We start from the raw sequence: 15,364 nt of genomic DNA, 5'->3' as shown, positions 1-15,364 counted from the left end.
ACATGTGGCGCTAGCAGGGATAGGGATATGGAGATAAACCAGTTGGTCTCCAACTGCTACAAAAAATTTATAATTATTAATGTATATTGAATATACATGAATTGTCATTATTTTAGGTTGCTAACATGTACATCATTTATTGGACAGTTCGTTAATCCAGTAGGAGGGGAGGAAATGGGGTAAAAGAAGTGGATGAAGGATCAGTATTTTAGCTAGCTACAAATTTCACTATATTAGAGTACATGATAATCTGGTGTAAGATTTAAGTAATAATAAATCCATTAAGTTCAATATTATATTATTCTTTGTCAACAAATTAGGTATGCGATATTTTAAAAGTAACAAAATTAGAGTCCCATTTTTTTCTTAGTTGAAATATCTCTATCCTTCGGTGTTAGATAGGTGATAACAGAGTGTGGATTGAAAAAAGTAAATAGACCATCTTATCAGAAACAGAATGTATATAAAGTACTGCGAAGTAGTAAGGTTTTTATGTCTGAAGCTTTAGATTTCAATAACTACTGAACCGAATGAGTTCTCTCTCCATTTTAGGGAAGCTTTACATTTTTCCCGAGACGGGTTTAGGGTATTTCTTTTTTATATTTATGTCTTAACCCTTACAGATCGGGCCCCAATTCCCACCTTAATAGATCGGGGGGGGGGGGGGGGGGGGGGGGGCTCAAAGAGCCCCCCCCTCTATCTCGGCTCCTGGTACAGATAAAGACGTAAAATTTTTTTCTGGTGGTTCATGTGTATTTTTAGAAAAAAATACGTTTTCTAGTCATAGCAGTCAGACCGCTCCTTAGCCGCTTTTTAGCGGCCAGCCGCTAAATTTTAAAACAGCTGTAGAGCGGCCAATTTTGCAGCTAGGATGACCAAATTTTAGGACGAACTTTTATTTTTCATAACAAAAAAATTACTTTTTCTGATCATCGCCGAAAAACGGCAAATAACGGAAACCGCCATTTTCGGCGGTTACGGCGGTAAAACGGCGGTTGGCGGCGCAAAATAATATTTTTATCTGTTTATTATTGCTCAAGGATTTACCAAAAAAAATTATAGGTCTCTAGCTGTAATAGAAGCCACGATATTCATGATATATGTCTGTAGTAAAAGCCGGACAAAAATCGGTCATAAAGTCGGTCAGGGAGCGGTCAAACGGTCATAACACCACTTTTCTCAGATGGTCATTGATATCTAAGTATTCACCAAAAAAATTTTAGGTTTCTACCTTATACACAAAAGTCATAATGTAGAAATTTAGATTTATTTAGAATTTTTTCTAATTTTTTTTGCTACCCAACCGACTTTGACCGGACACCACGACCGACACAGACCAGATATCCTAATAAAATCAACTCTTGCCGACGTATAATTATTAAACTTAAAAAGTCATGAAGTTACAGCTCTCCATCTTACCTACAAAAAAAATGAGATTGAAAAAACTAGAGGGGGGGGCTCTTTGAGCCCTCCCCCCGATCTGTAAGGGTTAAAGCAGAATTTAAATATAAGGAGCGCATACGCTTGTATATTTACAAGGTGCTTTGTGAACAGAGCGCCCTCTAATGTAGTCTAATGTAGATAAGCTAGATGTTAGAGGTCTTAATCAATCTATGGAGAGTTTTATAAAAAGAATTTTATAATATTTATCCAAAAATGTATATTTTTTGTTGTTTCATATTTGCACTTTTGTCGGTTGGTATAGTTGGTACAATTTTTGCACACTATCATTTGAAAGCATCTCTCTCTTTTTGCATATCTCCTTTCTTCTATCTATCTAACTTTATGGTATCTATCTAACTTTCTTTTTTTTCCTTATTAGCTTTAATATCTATATATCTCCTTATTAACTTTAATATCTACAATATATCTATCTATTGAGCTATTTATTAATCTATTTATCTATATATCTGTTTGTCCATCTATCTATCTATCTATCTATCTATATATATATGTAAGCTTATCAATTACCTTATACGTTCTGGGATACTGTCAATGGCACTCAAACGCTAGGTCCAACAACCCAGGATAACTAATGTGAGCCAAATGTCTCCTTTTTTGTCCAAACACCCGGGGTATTAGATTAAGTAACACCAATCGGACAACCAACTCTTTGATTGCAAGATCTTTGTCTGAGAAGTTCTAACTGTGCATTGTAAAGAGTTGCGCTTGTTTTTGGCCAAGGCATTCATCGTACCTTAACTATTAATATCACGCACATGGCATAGTAGCATTTTTGACGTATTTAGTTATGACCTCCCGACGACGTGTTCAACCATCTATCTATTTATATCTTCAATCATCAATGTTTGGCTGACCATATTTTGTTATTCTAATCTTGTATCTATCTTTCTCTTTCTTCTTTTAATATCTTTTTCTTATCTTTCTCTTACCCTTACTCTTTATATTTTATGTATTATTTTATTTTTCATTCTTATCTATCAGTTACTCTGTATGTTATCTATCTCTGTATTTAGACTTGTTTCCGCTGTACTATAATTAATGTCTAAATATAAAGGGTAGATAAATAGATAGGTACAATACTATTGTACTTTTCTTGTTTACTTTTTTAAAATAATGCAATGTAGCGAATCTACTCTTTAAGTCTTACCGTTCCTTTCTGTCATTTTAGTTGAAATTTAAATTTTGATACATATACAGTATGACCCTCGAAAAAGTATTTTTTAGCATCTGCAGCCCTTATTTCTCAATGAATTATTAAAAAATGTATATGTCCTTATTCTATATAGATTTCCACATAAGTAGATATAAAAATTTTAATTTTACCTCCATTAACCCTTACAGATCGGGCACCTATTCCCACCTTAATAGATCGGGGGGGGGGTCATATTGCCCCCCCCCCCTCTATCTCGGCTTCTGTTACAGATAAAGACGTAAAATTTTTTTCTGATTGTTCATGTGTATTTTTAGAGAAAATTACTTTTTCTAGTCATAGCAGTCAGGCCGCTCCTTAGCCGCTTTTTAGCGGCCAGCCGCTAAATTTTAAAACAGCTGTAGAGCGGCCAATTTTGCAGCTAGGATGACCCAATTTTAGGACGAACTTTTATTTTTCATAACAAAAAAATTACTTTTTCTGATCATTGCCAAAAAACGGCAAATAACGGAAACCGCCATTTTCGGCGGTTACGGCGGTAAAACGGCGGTTGGCGGCGCCAATTAATATTTTTATCTGTTTATTATTGCTCAAGGATTTACCAAAAAAATTTATAGGTCTCTAGCTGTAATAGAAGCCACGATATTCATGATATATGTCTGTAGTAAAAGCCGGACAAAAATCGGTCATAAAGTCGGTCAGGGTGCGGTCAAATGGTCATAACACCACTTTTCTCATAAGGTCATTGATATCTCAGTATTCAACAAAAAAATTTTAGGTTTCTATCTTATATACAAAGTCATAATGTAGAAATTAAGAATTATTTAGAATTTTTTTTAAATTTTGGTGCTACCCAACCAACTTTTTAGAGCTAAAGTTTTTTAAAAGTGACTGAAAAAAAAAAATTTTTTTTGTTTCTCATAATTTTTGAATGGTTATTTTATGTTTCTGGCAACTAAATAATAATACACAAAGAAAAACAAGTTAACTAATTATTTCTTTTTTATTCCACCAAAAAATATCAATTTTATGTGGCAAAAAATACTACTGAATGAATTGATTATTTGCAAATTTTAGGTTATTTATTTACCCTTATTTATAAAAAGGATTAATTATGACAGTTGTTTCGCCCCTTTTTCTGACATCTCAATCATTTAATAGAGGGTTAATTAAGTTTTTTAGACTAAAAAATCATTATGTTCTAATTTTATTTTCTTTATAACTTTTTTGTTAATAAAGTTAGGATTATGAAACAAAAACAATTTTCCTTCTATAATCATAAAGATTTATTTGGTTTTTTAATCTAAAACAAATTTGCCTAATAAGTAAGTTTTTCAAAATATCATTAAACTAAAAAGACTCAAAAAATATGTGTAAAAAATGCTTTTTACTCAAAGCCTTATTTTTTTTATTTCATTTTTGTATAAAGTTTCTGCTAGTAACAAAAATAAAAGGTCTTCTACCTTAATTTTGCTAAAAAAAAGTCGTTTCATGTTAAAAGTTACTTTTCCTCAGTCACTTTTTCAAAACTTTAGCTCTAAAAATCTCCGGTGTTAATGGAGGTAAAAAAAATATTTTTATATCTACTTATGTGGAAATCTATAGAGAACAAGGACATATACATTTTTTAATAATTCAGATGCTAAAAATACTTTTTCGAGGGTCATACTGTAGTTAGTTAGGCCTTAATAATAATTTACTGTTTTTTTATAATTTAGGTATTTTAGCTATATTAAATATTCATTTGATTGTTCTTGTTATTATTCTATTTCAGTTAAAATTGCAAAATAATGAACTAAAATATTATAAATAAAATAAGAACAAAAATAGATTAACAAAAAGGTATATCATATCTCTTTTGAACATCAAGCTAATTATAAACAAGGGTAATTGTATCCTTAAAAGTTCAGTTCATAATTTAGATAAGTTAAACAGCTTACCATAATTGAAGATATCAAAGGCTTTAACAAAATTTCATAGTTTTTTGCTTTTTAGTGTGAAATCCTAATATTAAAGTAACGGAATCTTTCGTGTCTGCCTATTTGTCTGTTCCGAAGGTACCGCTAAACCGATAGGATTCTCCTGGGAAGGTTTAAAACTATTTTGGGGAAGGATACAATCGCCCCTAGAAAAGAATTTTAAAACGGCGCCGAAACTTTTCTTTTTTAAAACTACAATCTAAAGAGGGGGTTTTGACTTCCCCCTTCCCTCTTAACTCCTCAAAAGGGCCCCTATATGTAAATGTAAAGTAAACGGTTTTTAGGACTGTTAAGATTTAACTTACCATTTAACCAATTAAGTTTTCCACTTTGTGGGTTGCTCCCGGGGATGGATTTAGGCCATTTTATTTTAGATTTGATTGAGATAGTTTTATGCTATTTTACTTGAATACAAGGGGCGAAGCTGCTAGCTAAACTAAAAACATAGCTTTTTATAGGTCTAGGGAAGGTTTTTACCTATTTTGTGGAATTCACCCACCAAATTAAAGAGGACCCTCCCCGCTTTTTTTAAATTTTTCTTTTTTAAACTCAAATTGAAAAAGGGGGAAATTCAGTTTTCCCCCACTCCCATCTTCAGTGCCTCTAGAGACTTCTAGGGGTGTGTCCACGAGTAGGATATAAATATAGAATATTTTTGCTGATATGAATTTATATTTTTACTGTACACGAAGTTAATTATACACTTTAAGTTTCCGCTTCAGTTGCTATTGCAAACTATTTTGCTAAAATAACGATAAAATTTGAAAAATTATATAAGCAGCGAGCAAAATATACGCAGAAACATGTTTTCGATACTGCTTGGTGTTTCAGCAAACAAAATAAAAAGACACCTTTCCGAGGATGGAAAATTGAAATTTTAAAATATAAGGTTGAATCCAGTGTGATGTATAGTCCCTTTCTTCCTGACTTGAGAGCAATGTATGTATTTTGTATATTAGCTTTTAGTTCTTGTGTCAACCGTTTCGGAGCAAGACCTTTGCTCTGCAACTCGGCACGAACCCAAAAGTGAATACTTGCTATTATATTTAATATTATTATTGTATGTTTAACTTGTCTTGAATTAATACACTTTATTAGAATATTTAGTTGTTTGTTCTTGCTATTACTACACGTCATTTTGGCGCAGTAGTGTAGTACGAATCTATAGCTCAGATTTTCTTTTAATTGTATTATTTCTTTGCTTTTGGTTTTTGTTCAGGATGTTTGCAGTGACCAGGATGGACATTGCTGAGTGGAGGAAGATGTCTCAGGAGGAGAAGGATGTGTATATGGTTGTGTATAAGGATGTGTATATGGTTCATGCGATTAATGCTCTTAGGACTAAAATTGATAATGTGGCGGTGGAGTTGGGTGGGCGTATAGCGCCCCTGGAGACTAGCATTCAAGAGTTGACGGATAATGTTACTACTAGTGCTGCGGTTACTGGACTGGCTACTCGTATGGACGATTTAGAAGATCGCCTTAATAAGGTGGTGGTGCCTAGTGTTGATAATGATATCAAAACCGAGAATGTGACGGTTGTTGATGAGTTTATGACTGGCCAGCAGCGAATTTTGGATAGAATTGCCCAGCAGAATAGTTTGAATACCCAGCAGAATAGTTTGAATAACTCTATGCCTTGGCAGAGGACGGCTGGAGGATCTGTACCAGAGGAGAAGCCTAAATTGTTTGCTAGTGGTTCTCGAACTATTTTTGGTGGAATGCAAGATCATGAAGATAAGATCGAAGCTCGAACTGCTAATGAAAAATTTTGTTTCCTTGAACAAGAAAGTTTGGTGGTGTTGCCAACACTTTCTATGGACAATTTCAAAGCTCCAATTGCTAATGAAAAATTTTGTTTCCTTGAACAAGAAAGTTTGGTGGTGTTGCCAAACAGGTTAGGGGGGGGAGAGTGTATAGGTGGAGAGGACCAGGTAACAGTCAAGGAGATGGTGAACCAGGTCGAACCTCTGGAGGAGGAGAGACATGTGATGCTGGACCAGGTCGAATTCCTGGACCAGTTATGCTTGAAGAATGGAGAGAGGGTGAACCAGGTCGAACCCCTGGTGAAGGAGAGATATGTGATGGTTAAGAACACCATGTCACCATTCTGTCCATTGAAGGACACCACGACACCATCCTGTCTAGTGAAGGACAACATGTGGGTGGAGGACACCAACATAATGTCCAGGGAAAGATATGTGCCGCCCTGGACATGTACTATGTTGGTGGAGGACACCATGAAAGGGGAAAAGGTGCCGCCCTGGACATTGCAGGACAACATGTGGGTGGAGGACACCAACATAATGTCCTGGGAAAGATATGTGCCGCCCTGGACATGTACTATGTTGGTGGAGGACACCATGAAAGGGGAAAAGGTGCCGCCCTGGACATGTATCAGCAGGGAGAGAAGGATAGACATGTGTTGTTAAAAAATACATCCTTTTATAGTTTGTTTTTACAGGGAGACGAGGACAGTTGAGTATTGTTAAAAATTGTTAAAAATGTCTCTCTACAGTTTATTCCATGTCATCCTTTTATAGTTTGTTTTTACAGGGAGACAAGGACAGTTGAGTATTGTTAAAAATTGTTAAAAATGTCTCTCTACAGTTTATTCCCTTCTACAATTTGCAGGGAAGCAAGGATTACATGTATTGTAAACAAGGACAGACGTATATTGTTAGACATGTATTTCTTTCTATAGCTCATTCAGGACAGACGTGTATTGATTAAACGAGTATTTCTTTCTACAATTTGCAGGGAAGAAGGATTTTCTCTACAGTTTTGGATTGTATCAGCAGGATATACATGTACTACGGCGATTTGACGGCGGTGTGGCGGCGATCGATTTTTGTAGTTTTGCAATTAAGATATCTATAATTGAATAAGTTTTGTATCTGATAGATTTGACGGCTTATAAAAATGTATAGAAGTTGTGCTTCTGGAAGTATTTTTATTGAGGAAATAAAACTCATTATTTGTGGAGCAACTTTTTCTATAATGAACGAAAATTTATCTGCTATTGTTATATCCATGTATATTACTGATCTAACTTGGAGATGTTATGTTACAAATCATATAGATTATTTGTGGAGCAACTTTTTCTAGAATGAACGAAAATTTATCTGCTATTGTTATATCCCTGTATATTACTGATCTTACTCGATTTTTTGGGAATGAACGTCAATTTATTTTCCATTGTTGTATCCATTGCTAATCAATGTAGATCTCTGATATTATTCGAATTAGTGGGATAAATGTTAATTTATCTGCCATTGTGGTGTCCATGCACAAGGTTAGAATTTATAACATATAATTTGGAAAGCGCTGACATTGTTTAAATAATAAGGAGAGAAACGAAGCAACTCTATAAAGTTTGTGATGGAAAATAATTTGATTTATGGTAATTATTTGAATTCTGGAAATATAACATTTTGTTAACTATTGAATACGAGTTTATGAGATTATGTTATTATGAAAATCAAAATATATGCATTTATTTTTTTTTGTTTTGTTACACTGGAATTGGATATTTGGATATATTTATTTTTGTTTCAGACTATTGTGGTGTCTAACAGAGATAAGAATAATAAAAAAAAATTGAAGATGGATTAATTTCAACGAAAATAGGAATACAATTTTGTAAAATTGTTAATGGAAGAAAATTGATTTTATTAAATGTTAAAATCGTGATTTTATGAAAATTGGATAAAAATTTGAAATTAGATACTTTAAAAGGTATTAGAATTTTGATGAAAGGCTGTAAATTGTTTTAAAAGTTGAGTCAGTTATTATGGTTCTAAGTATTTAATTTTAAAACAATTATATTGCGGTTTATGTATAAATAAGAGTAAAGCTACTCTTAAGTTTATATGTATGGAAACAAAATATTTTGAATATGGTTAAAATGTGCTATGAATAATAACGATTGTACTTGCGTGAAGATAGATATGTGATCTTTGATCTGTGATATATTATTCATAGTACGAAATTTCTATTATAGATAGAACAGAAATTTTGTTTGTTTTGTTTTTGAATTTACGTTGATTTGGATTGATACATACTTGTCATCATGATCAGTAGAATGTGATATTTGATTGGTGGGCGGAATTTTTGTGGATTTAACTAGATTTATTTTAAACAATTAAATGGCGATTTAAGATTGGAATGCATAACTCAGCAAAAATTTTTAATGAAGCAAAAATTGTTATTCAGTATTTGATTATGATGTGAGAAAGAGAGAGAGAGAGAGAGTGAGTGAGAGATATGTGTGTAGAATTGGATTGTACAATGGACATATTATATGTGGATTAATTATGATATGTGTGCAGAATTGAAATGGACATATTATATATATATGAATAAATTATCGGAAATATTTGTATAGTAGGAAATGAATGTTATTGGAAATATTTGTATGGAGAGAAGAGAAAACTTGTTGATGTGTGTACAATGGATATATTATTTATGGATTTAGAGAAAACTTGTTGATGTGTGTACAATGGATATATTATTTATGGATGTTTGTTGAAAATAAAACTTTGTGCAAGTTTTGACAATAGATCTATTATATATAGGATTGTGTAGGGAAGAGATGTCTATTGTGTATATCTATATCCAATGATGGGTGATGCAATATAGATTAATACTAAATGTGTTGTTTAGACTTGGTGGTTAAATGTGCAAGTTTAGTTTGACTTATATATGACTTCTATTGTAATTGAAACGTTTTCGGATATGATGTATAAAAACAAAGATGACAGCATCCGTAAAAACGAAGCAATGGAATGGCAGGACAAATGGACATCAACACTTGTGTAGTGTCAAAATTAAATAATCAGAATATACGCGTATAAGATTCAATGCAAAATTGTAAGCAAATTTGTTTGTAATAAACAAGGAAGACAACATTAATAAAAGCGAAGTATTGAATGGTAGGACAAACGAACATCAACACTTGCATAGTGTCAGAACTGAATAATTTTTGTAAAAAACAAGGAAGACAACATTAACAAAAGCGAAGCATTGAATGGTAGGACAAACGAACATCAACACTTGTATAGTGTCAAAACTGAGAAAATAAGTGTATAAGAGTCGATGTAAAATTGTAAGTAAATTTGTTAAAAAAGAACTGATTGATACAGATTGATGTTTTACTTACATTTTATGAACTTGCTTTTAGAGTGGCTTCGCTTGTAAACCGCTTAACACGTAGCACATCTACTTGTCGTTGGGTAGGTGATAGGTTTAAATCTCGGTCTGACACTGAGTCATAACTAACAAAGTTAAAAATGGTTCTCACTGCTACTATATCAGATACTTGAAGTAAATGAAGTAAATAGTTAGAAGTAAATAGTTAGAGTGAGGGAATGCCTTGGGCTAAAACAGGCGCAATTCAATACCATGCACAGTTAAAATTTCTCGAAAAAGGTTGTGCATCTCAGAGTGTTGGTTGTCTGAAGGGTGATTGGATGCTTGACACTGTAATCATAAAATATTGTACTTTGTTGTCCCAGAAATCAATATACATCAAAACAATCAGATAAATAGATCATATGAAATTATTGACACCGCAATCATAAAGTATTGTGCTTTGTTGTTCCAGGAATCAATATACACCGAATCAATCGGATAATTAGATCATATAAAATTATTGGATAATTAGATATTTTAACTGTTTCGATTATAATGTTGAATTTTGTTGTTCCCGGAATTAGTATACAATCGGATAATTAGATCATATAGAAATTTGTGGTCAAATCAACATGTTTACAAATGGAAGTACGAACGTCATAGAAATGATTATAGTGTTGCTACGTTTTCTAATTGTATCTATCTGCTGCAGAAATCACCATGTAAAGTTCGAAATACAAAAAGTAGATAGATGTAAAGTATGGATGGGCGGACCGAATCTAATTATAGAAAAAAAACAAATATATCAATAACACAGGGTGGTGAATCAAAATGGTCGTATGGATGGGCGGACCAAACCTAATTATAGGAGAAGCAATTATATAATAACACAGGGTGGTGAATCAAATTGCACTCAAACTTGAAATTGAAACATTATGTGTTGCTCAATTTTGGATGAATCAAATTAAAGTGAATAGATGTGGGCGGATTTCAATCTATTTAAAAACTTGGAATATAATGAACGTATTGCGAAAGTTTTGGTGGATCAGAATAAAATGGAAGAATATTGAGGGGCGGATTGAAATCTACTAAAACTTGGAATTATAATGGATGTGTTAAGTTTTTGTTTAAGCTTAAATTTTATTAAGGACACTCGATATAGAATAGTATATATTGCGATTTAGTGATGTTGATTCAGCAAAATTATTTATGAAGCTTAGAATTTCATGAAGCAAAATTGTTATAATGCATTAGATATTTGAGTGGAGCTGTCTCTCTTCATGGAGAAGGGGGGTGGGCAATAATTTGGCAAGGAAAGTTTGCACTGTCTCTCGGAGTTGGTATGCGCAAGATGGGGTGGTGCAGAGAGGTAGCAGCAATGATGAGCAGGAGTTGGGCGTTGTATGCGCAAAAGTTGAGCTGCGCAAGAAAGTGCTCTCAGGTATAGAGAAAAATAGTTAGTTGTGCTTCAACTTTCAAGATTCTAATACATAAAAATAGTTGTGGATGATATAAGTTATTATTCAGATATTTCATTGAATAATTAGGTAAATTTTTTACTGTATTAGACTAATATATTGTATTAAGAATTATTTTTATGTTGCTCGATTATTGACAAACATTTGATTAATATTATATTTCTTAATACATTTTTAAGAAGACATGTTGAAATTTTATTTGTTAAGTGATAACATTTAAGTATGGCATCTAAAATAATTGTATTATGTTTTAGATTGGTCGAAAAGAGGAGTAGTTGTGGTGGTTGAGATACAGTATTACCTGTTGGTGAGTTTTAGTTTGTTAAGATTTTAATGATGTTCAATATTGATATACATTTGATTAATCTATAATACAAAGTAGAACGATGTCTGTCCGTCTGTCTGTCCGTCTGTCCGTCTGTCCGTCTGAAGCTTAAGATCTCGGTAACCACTGAACCGAATGGATTCTACTCTTCAGGGTATATACCTATTGGTCCTGCGGTGGTTTTAAGCTATTTTCTTGGGGGGTGGGACACCCCCAACCCCCCCAAAAACAAAAAAATCCCCCCCATTTTTTTTTTTTTTTTTTTTTTTTTTTTTTTTTGGTGAAGAATTCTTTTGTAGAAATATTCTTTTGAAGAAAAATTCTTTTGTAGAAGATTTCTTTTGTAGAAAATTTCTTTTGTAGAAGATTTCTTTAATTCTTCTTATTTTTTTTTTGAATTTTTTGTTGTTGTCATCTCTTGTGGCAAAGCCCCTAGAGGCTAGGGGCGAAGCCGCTAGTGTTATATATACTAATACATGTTAAAGAAATTATTTTATTTTGTTGAGTGAAAATAAAATATGTATTAAATAAGTTTTGGCATCTAAAATGATTGTATTTTGTTTTAGATCGGCCGCAAGAGAAGTAGTTGGTGGTGACTGAAATATAGTTTTGAATTTGGCCATTGTTTTGTGTTGACATTGGTATTATTTGTAGGTGAGTGATTTGTTTTGTTTTATGATATAGTTAAAAGGTGTGAGAGAGAGTGGAGGCTGGTATATGATACACTTTGCTCTGACCGATTATATGTTGAATTGTTGGTGGAGAGAGAGTGGAGGCTGGTACAGGATACACTATGGTACATGACCGATTATATGTTGAATTTTGTCGATATTAAAGGAGCATTATTTATGATTGTTTAGTAATTGGGTCAGTAATATTGTGAAACATGCTATTGCTGCTGTAGAATCTGTTTATAGATTAGATGTGAAGTCTGTTGAAGTTCAGAATGCTAAACAGGAAGCTAAACAATAATGCGGTCAAGAAGCTTGGAGTATCACCAGGAAGGTAGATATTAAGTTCAAGGTTCCTGTATTCTCTGGCAACTATAAGGAGATTTAGTGATCATGAAAAGTACCTGAAGCTAACAACTGAGTGCTTGCACAAAACTCCAAAGGAAGCCTGTGCTGGATTGACAACATATTTGGAATGTATGGAGCTGCTGGAGTTTATGGATTTACTAATATTCTGTCTATTGTGCAACAGAATATGTTTCCTCATGATGTACTAGAGCTGATGATGTTACAGATTAAATACTTGCAAACAATGATTGATGAAGCTATCTTTGAGCTTGAATATGATATCTTGCAAACAATGATTGATGAAGCTATCTTTGAGCTTGAATATGATATCTCTATATATGGGAAGACTATTACTGATCTTGGCAAGAAGAGTCTTAAATCAACCAGTAGTGGCAAATCATATGCAACTAATGATAGTACTGGTGATAGTGATGATCATAATCCTACTGAAGCAAGTCAATCTGTTGGTACTGGTGATAGTGATAATCATAATCCTACTGAAGCAAGTCAATCTGTTGATACTGTTGTTGCAACCCTTTCTCAACCTGTTATAAGTACTCCAATCAACAGTCCAACTGCTGCCAAGGAGAAGAAAAGTAATTTAGATTTATAGATTGCTAGATTTATAATAACTGTTGAAAAGTTTTGAAGACTTGGAGGTGTTAAATTTAAGCATTTAAGCAACAGTTGTGGATAATAAGACGTCGGAGAGTAGTTTTGAAGCTTAATTTGAAAATTGAGGATTCGTATGTCAAGGATAATGAAATAACATTGAGTTAAATGAAATATGTTGATATTGTAACATTTTGAATAGATGTGCACAGTGTGCCAGAATAACGTAAATAAATGCACAGTGAGTCAGGTAGATACAAAGAGCTAAACGAATTATGTTGATATTTATTTTGAACAGATGTGCACAGTGTGTCAGGATGATGCAAATAAATGCACAGTGAGTCAGGTAGCTACAAAGAGATGTATTTACAGTTGTCAAAATGAGAAGTATTTAGTTGATAGATAATAATAAACAGAGATATACACCATGGGCTAGAAGCTATTGTGAAGTTGTGCAGAATTTTAAAATAGCATGCATTGTATCTTAAATATATTTATGACTGATAAAACGGATATTTGTAAGTTGTTAATACAGTGGGCAGTCAAAGTATAATGCTGGTTAGTGAAATTTTAGCTGTTCTAAAGAAGGCGGGGCTTAAAGATGATGTGGCTGTTGTAGATTTGACTGCCAGGTTGGATATCTTACTTGTCAATAGCTGGTGTTTTTGTCGATAGTTAGTATTGAAAAACGAAATGGATCAGATTTCGAATCAATCTATGGCGAAGGTTTTGGTTGCTTTTGTTCGGCTGCAGTTTTCTCTGTGTTTGTTGTTTCTGTTCATTGTTTTCAACGTTATCATTGGTTGGAGTGTCGACAGTAGCATCATTGTTATAACGAAAATCATTGGCAGTTTCTGTATTTTGAATGACATGTCGATTTTTGGATTCTAACAGAGATGTTAATAGCAGTTATTGTGGTTGTCATTATTAGGCTTAAGTCATGCCTGACTATGCAATAGATATAATCTCCTGGATGATAAATGTGAACAGCAGTTCTGATTTTTGACCTGAGACCTCAAACATTTGGCAGGTTTGGCTACTAGAATGGTTGAGTTAGATGCTCGGTTGGCTAACCTGCAGGATCAGCAACGTATTTTGAATCAGGAAAGGGTGAATTTTGGGAAGTAGCTAGAGTCGATGCTAGAAAGGATTCGATTCCAATTTTTTGAAGAGATTGGAGGCTTCTTGTGGTGGAGGTGAATGGCTGTTGTGTTGTTTGAGAAAATCACAGTTGCTAAGTGGAAACCAGTTTATAACTAAGTTTATAACTAAGCTAAGGTCAACTGGTATGGTTATATCGTTTGTGGTGTTGTAGCATTGGTATGGTTATGTCATTTGTGAGATGATTGATGGATTGATGGATAATGATGGATTGATGGATATGAATGATACTACTATTATCAAGAAAAATTTGGCAAAAGAAAATGAATATTATGATCAATGATTATGAATAATTATAGTTTTATGTGTGTTAATTCATATTTTATTTTATTTTATGTATTAAATATTTGTTGAGGCAGTAGTAGTCTCGAAAAGGTTCAAAATTAATGTTTTATATTAATGCTCTATAATGCCATGTTTTAAATCTGATGGTTATATGTTAATCAGTGTTTTTTTTTATATCATGCATTTATAATAACTATGTTAATCAATGTTTTGTATGTTAATCAATGCATTATATGTTAATCAATGCATTTTCAGTGATTATATATTAATCAATGTTTTTTTTTTAAAAAAAAAAATATTAAAAAGAAACAAAAAAAAAAAGAAAACACATAAAGAAAAAAGGAATATATAAAAAAAAAAAAAAACACAAAAGAGTTCTAAAATAATAAAAAAAATGTATATGAAGTGTTTAAAGATCTGGAAATAAAATAAAAAAAAAAAAAAAAAAAATATGGCAGGTGTCATACCAGATCAATTATTATCTATTTAATAAGCATTCAATGCTACTTATAATATATATATGTCAATTAACATGTAATAAACATATTGTTATATTCAATCTGAAATATTACAGTTTTGAAATCCATGTTCATGTTAAAGCCAGGGAGAAATGTGATGTATAGTCCCTTTCTTCCTGACTTGAGAGCAATGTATGTATTTTGTATATTAGCTTTTAGTTCTTGTGTCAACCGTTTCGGAGCAAGACCTTTGCTCTGCAACTCGGCACGAACCCAAAAGTGAATACTTGCTATTATATT

The 15,364-nt window shown here is 32.7% G+C and overlaps 1 protein-coding gene across 1 annotated transcript; it reads left to right on the top strand.

Annotated features, from left to right (window-relative positions):
* Window positions 1-10,477: 10,477 nt before the first annotated feature.
* Window positions 10,478-14,932, top strand: LOC145314415 (uncharacterized). Its single transcript, XM_080154315.1, has 3 exons — window positions 10,478-11,167; window positions 11,459-11,511; window positions 12,096-14,932. The coding sequence occupies exon 3, from the start codon at window positions 12,676-12,678 to the stop codon at window positions 13,159-13,161; it is 486 nt and encodes a 161-aa protein (XP_080010441.1). The 5' UTR covers window positions 10,478-11,167; window positions 11,459-11,511; window positions 12,096-12,675; the 3' UTR covers window positions 13,162-14,932.
* Window positions 14,933-15,364: the final 432 nt, after the last annotated feature.

This window comes from Acartia tonsa, chromosome 1 (assembly GCF_053477335.1).
Source record: "Acartia tonsa isolate MP-2025a chromosome 1, ASM5347733v1, whole genome shotgun sequence".
In the NCBI taxonomy this organism is placed as follows: Eukaryota; Metazoa; Arthropoda; class Copepoda; order Calanoida; family Acartiidae; genus Acartia; species Acartia tonsa.
The sequence above is the reverse complement of the archived record's forward strand: the minus strand, read 5'-3'. Positions and strand labels throughout refer to the sequence as shown.

Excerpts from the sequence above, each read along its gene's own strand:
- LOC145314415 (XM_080154315.1), top strand. The coding sequence starts at position 12,676 with ATGTATGGAGCTGCTGGAGTTTATGGATTTACTAATATTCTGTCTATT.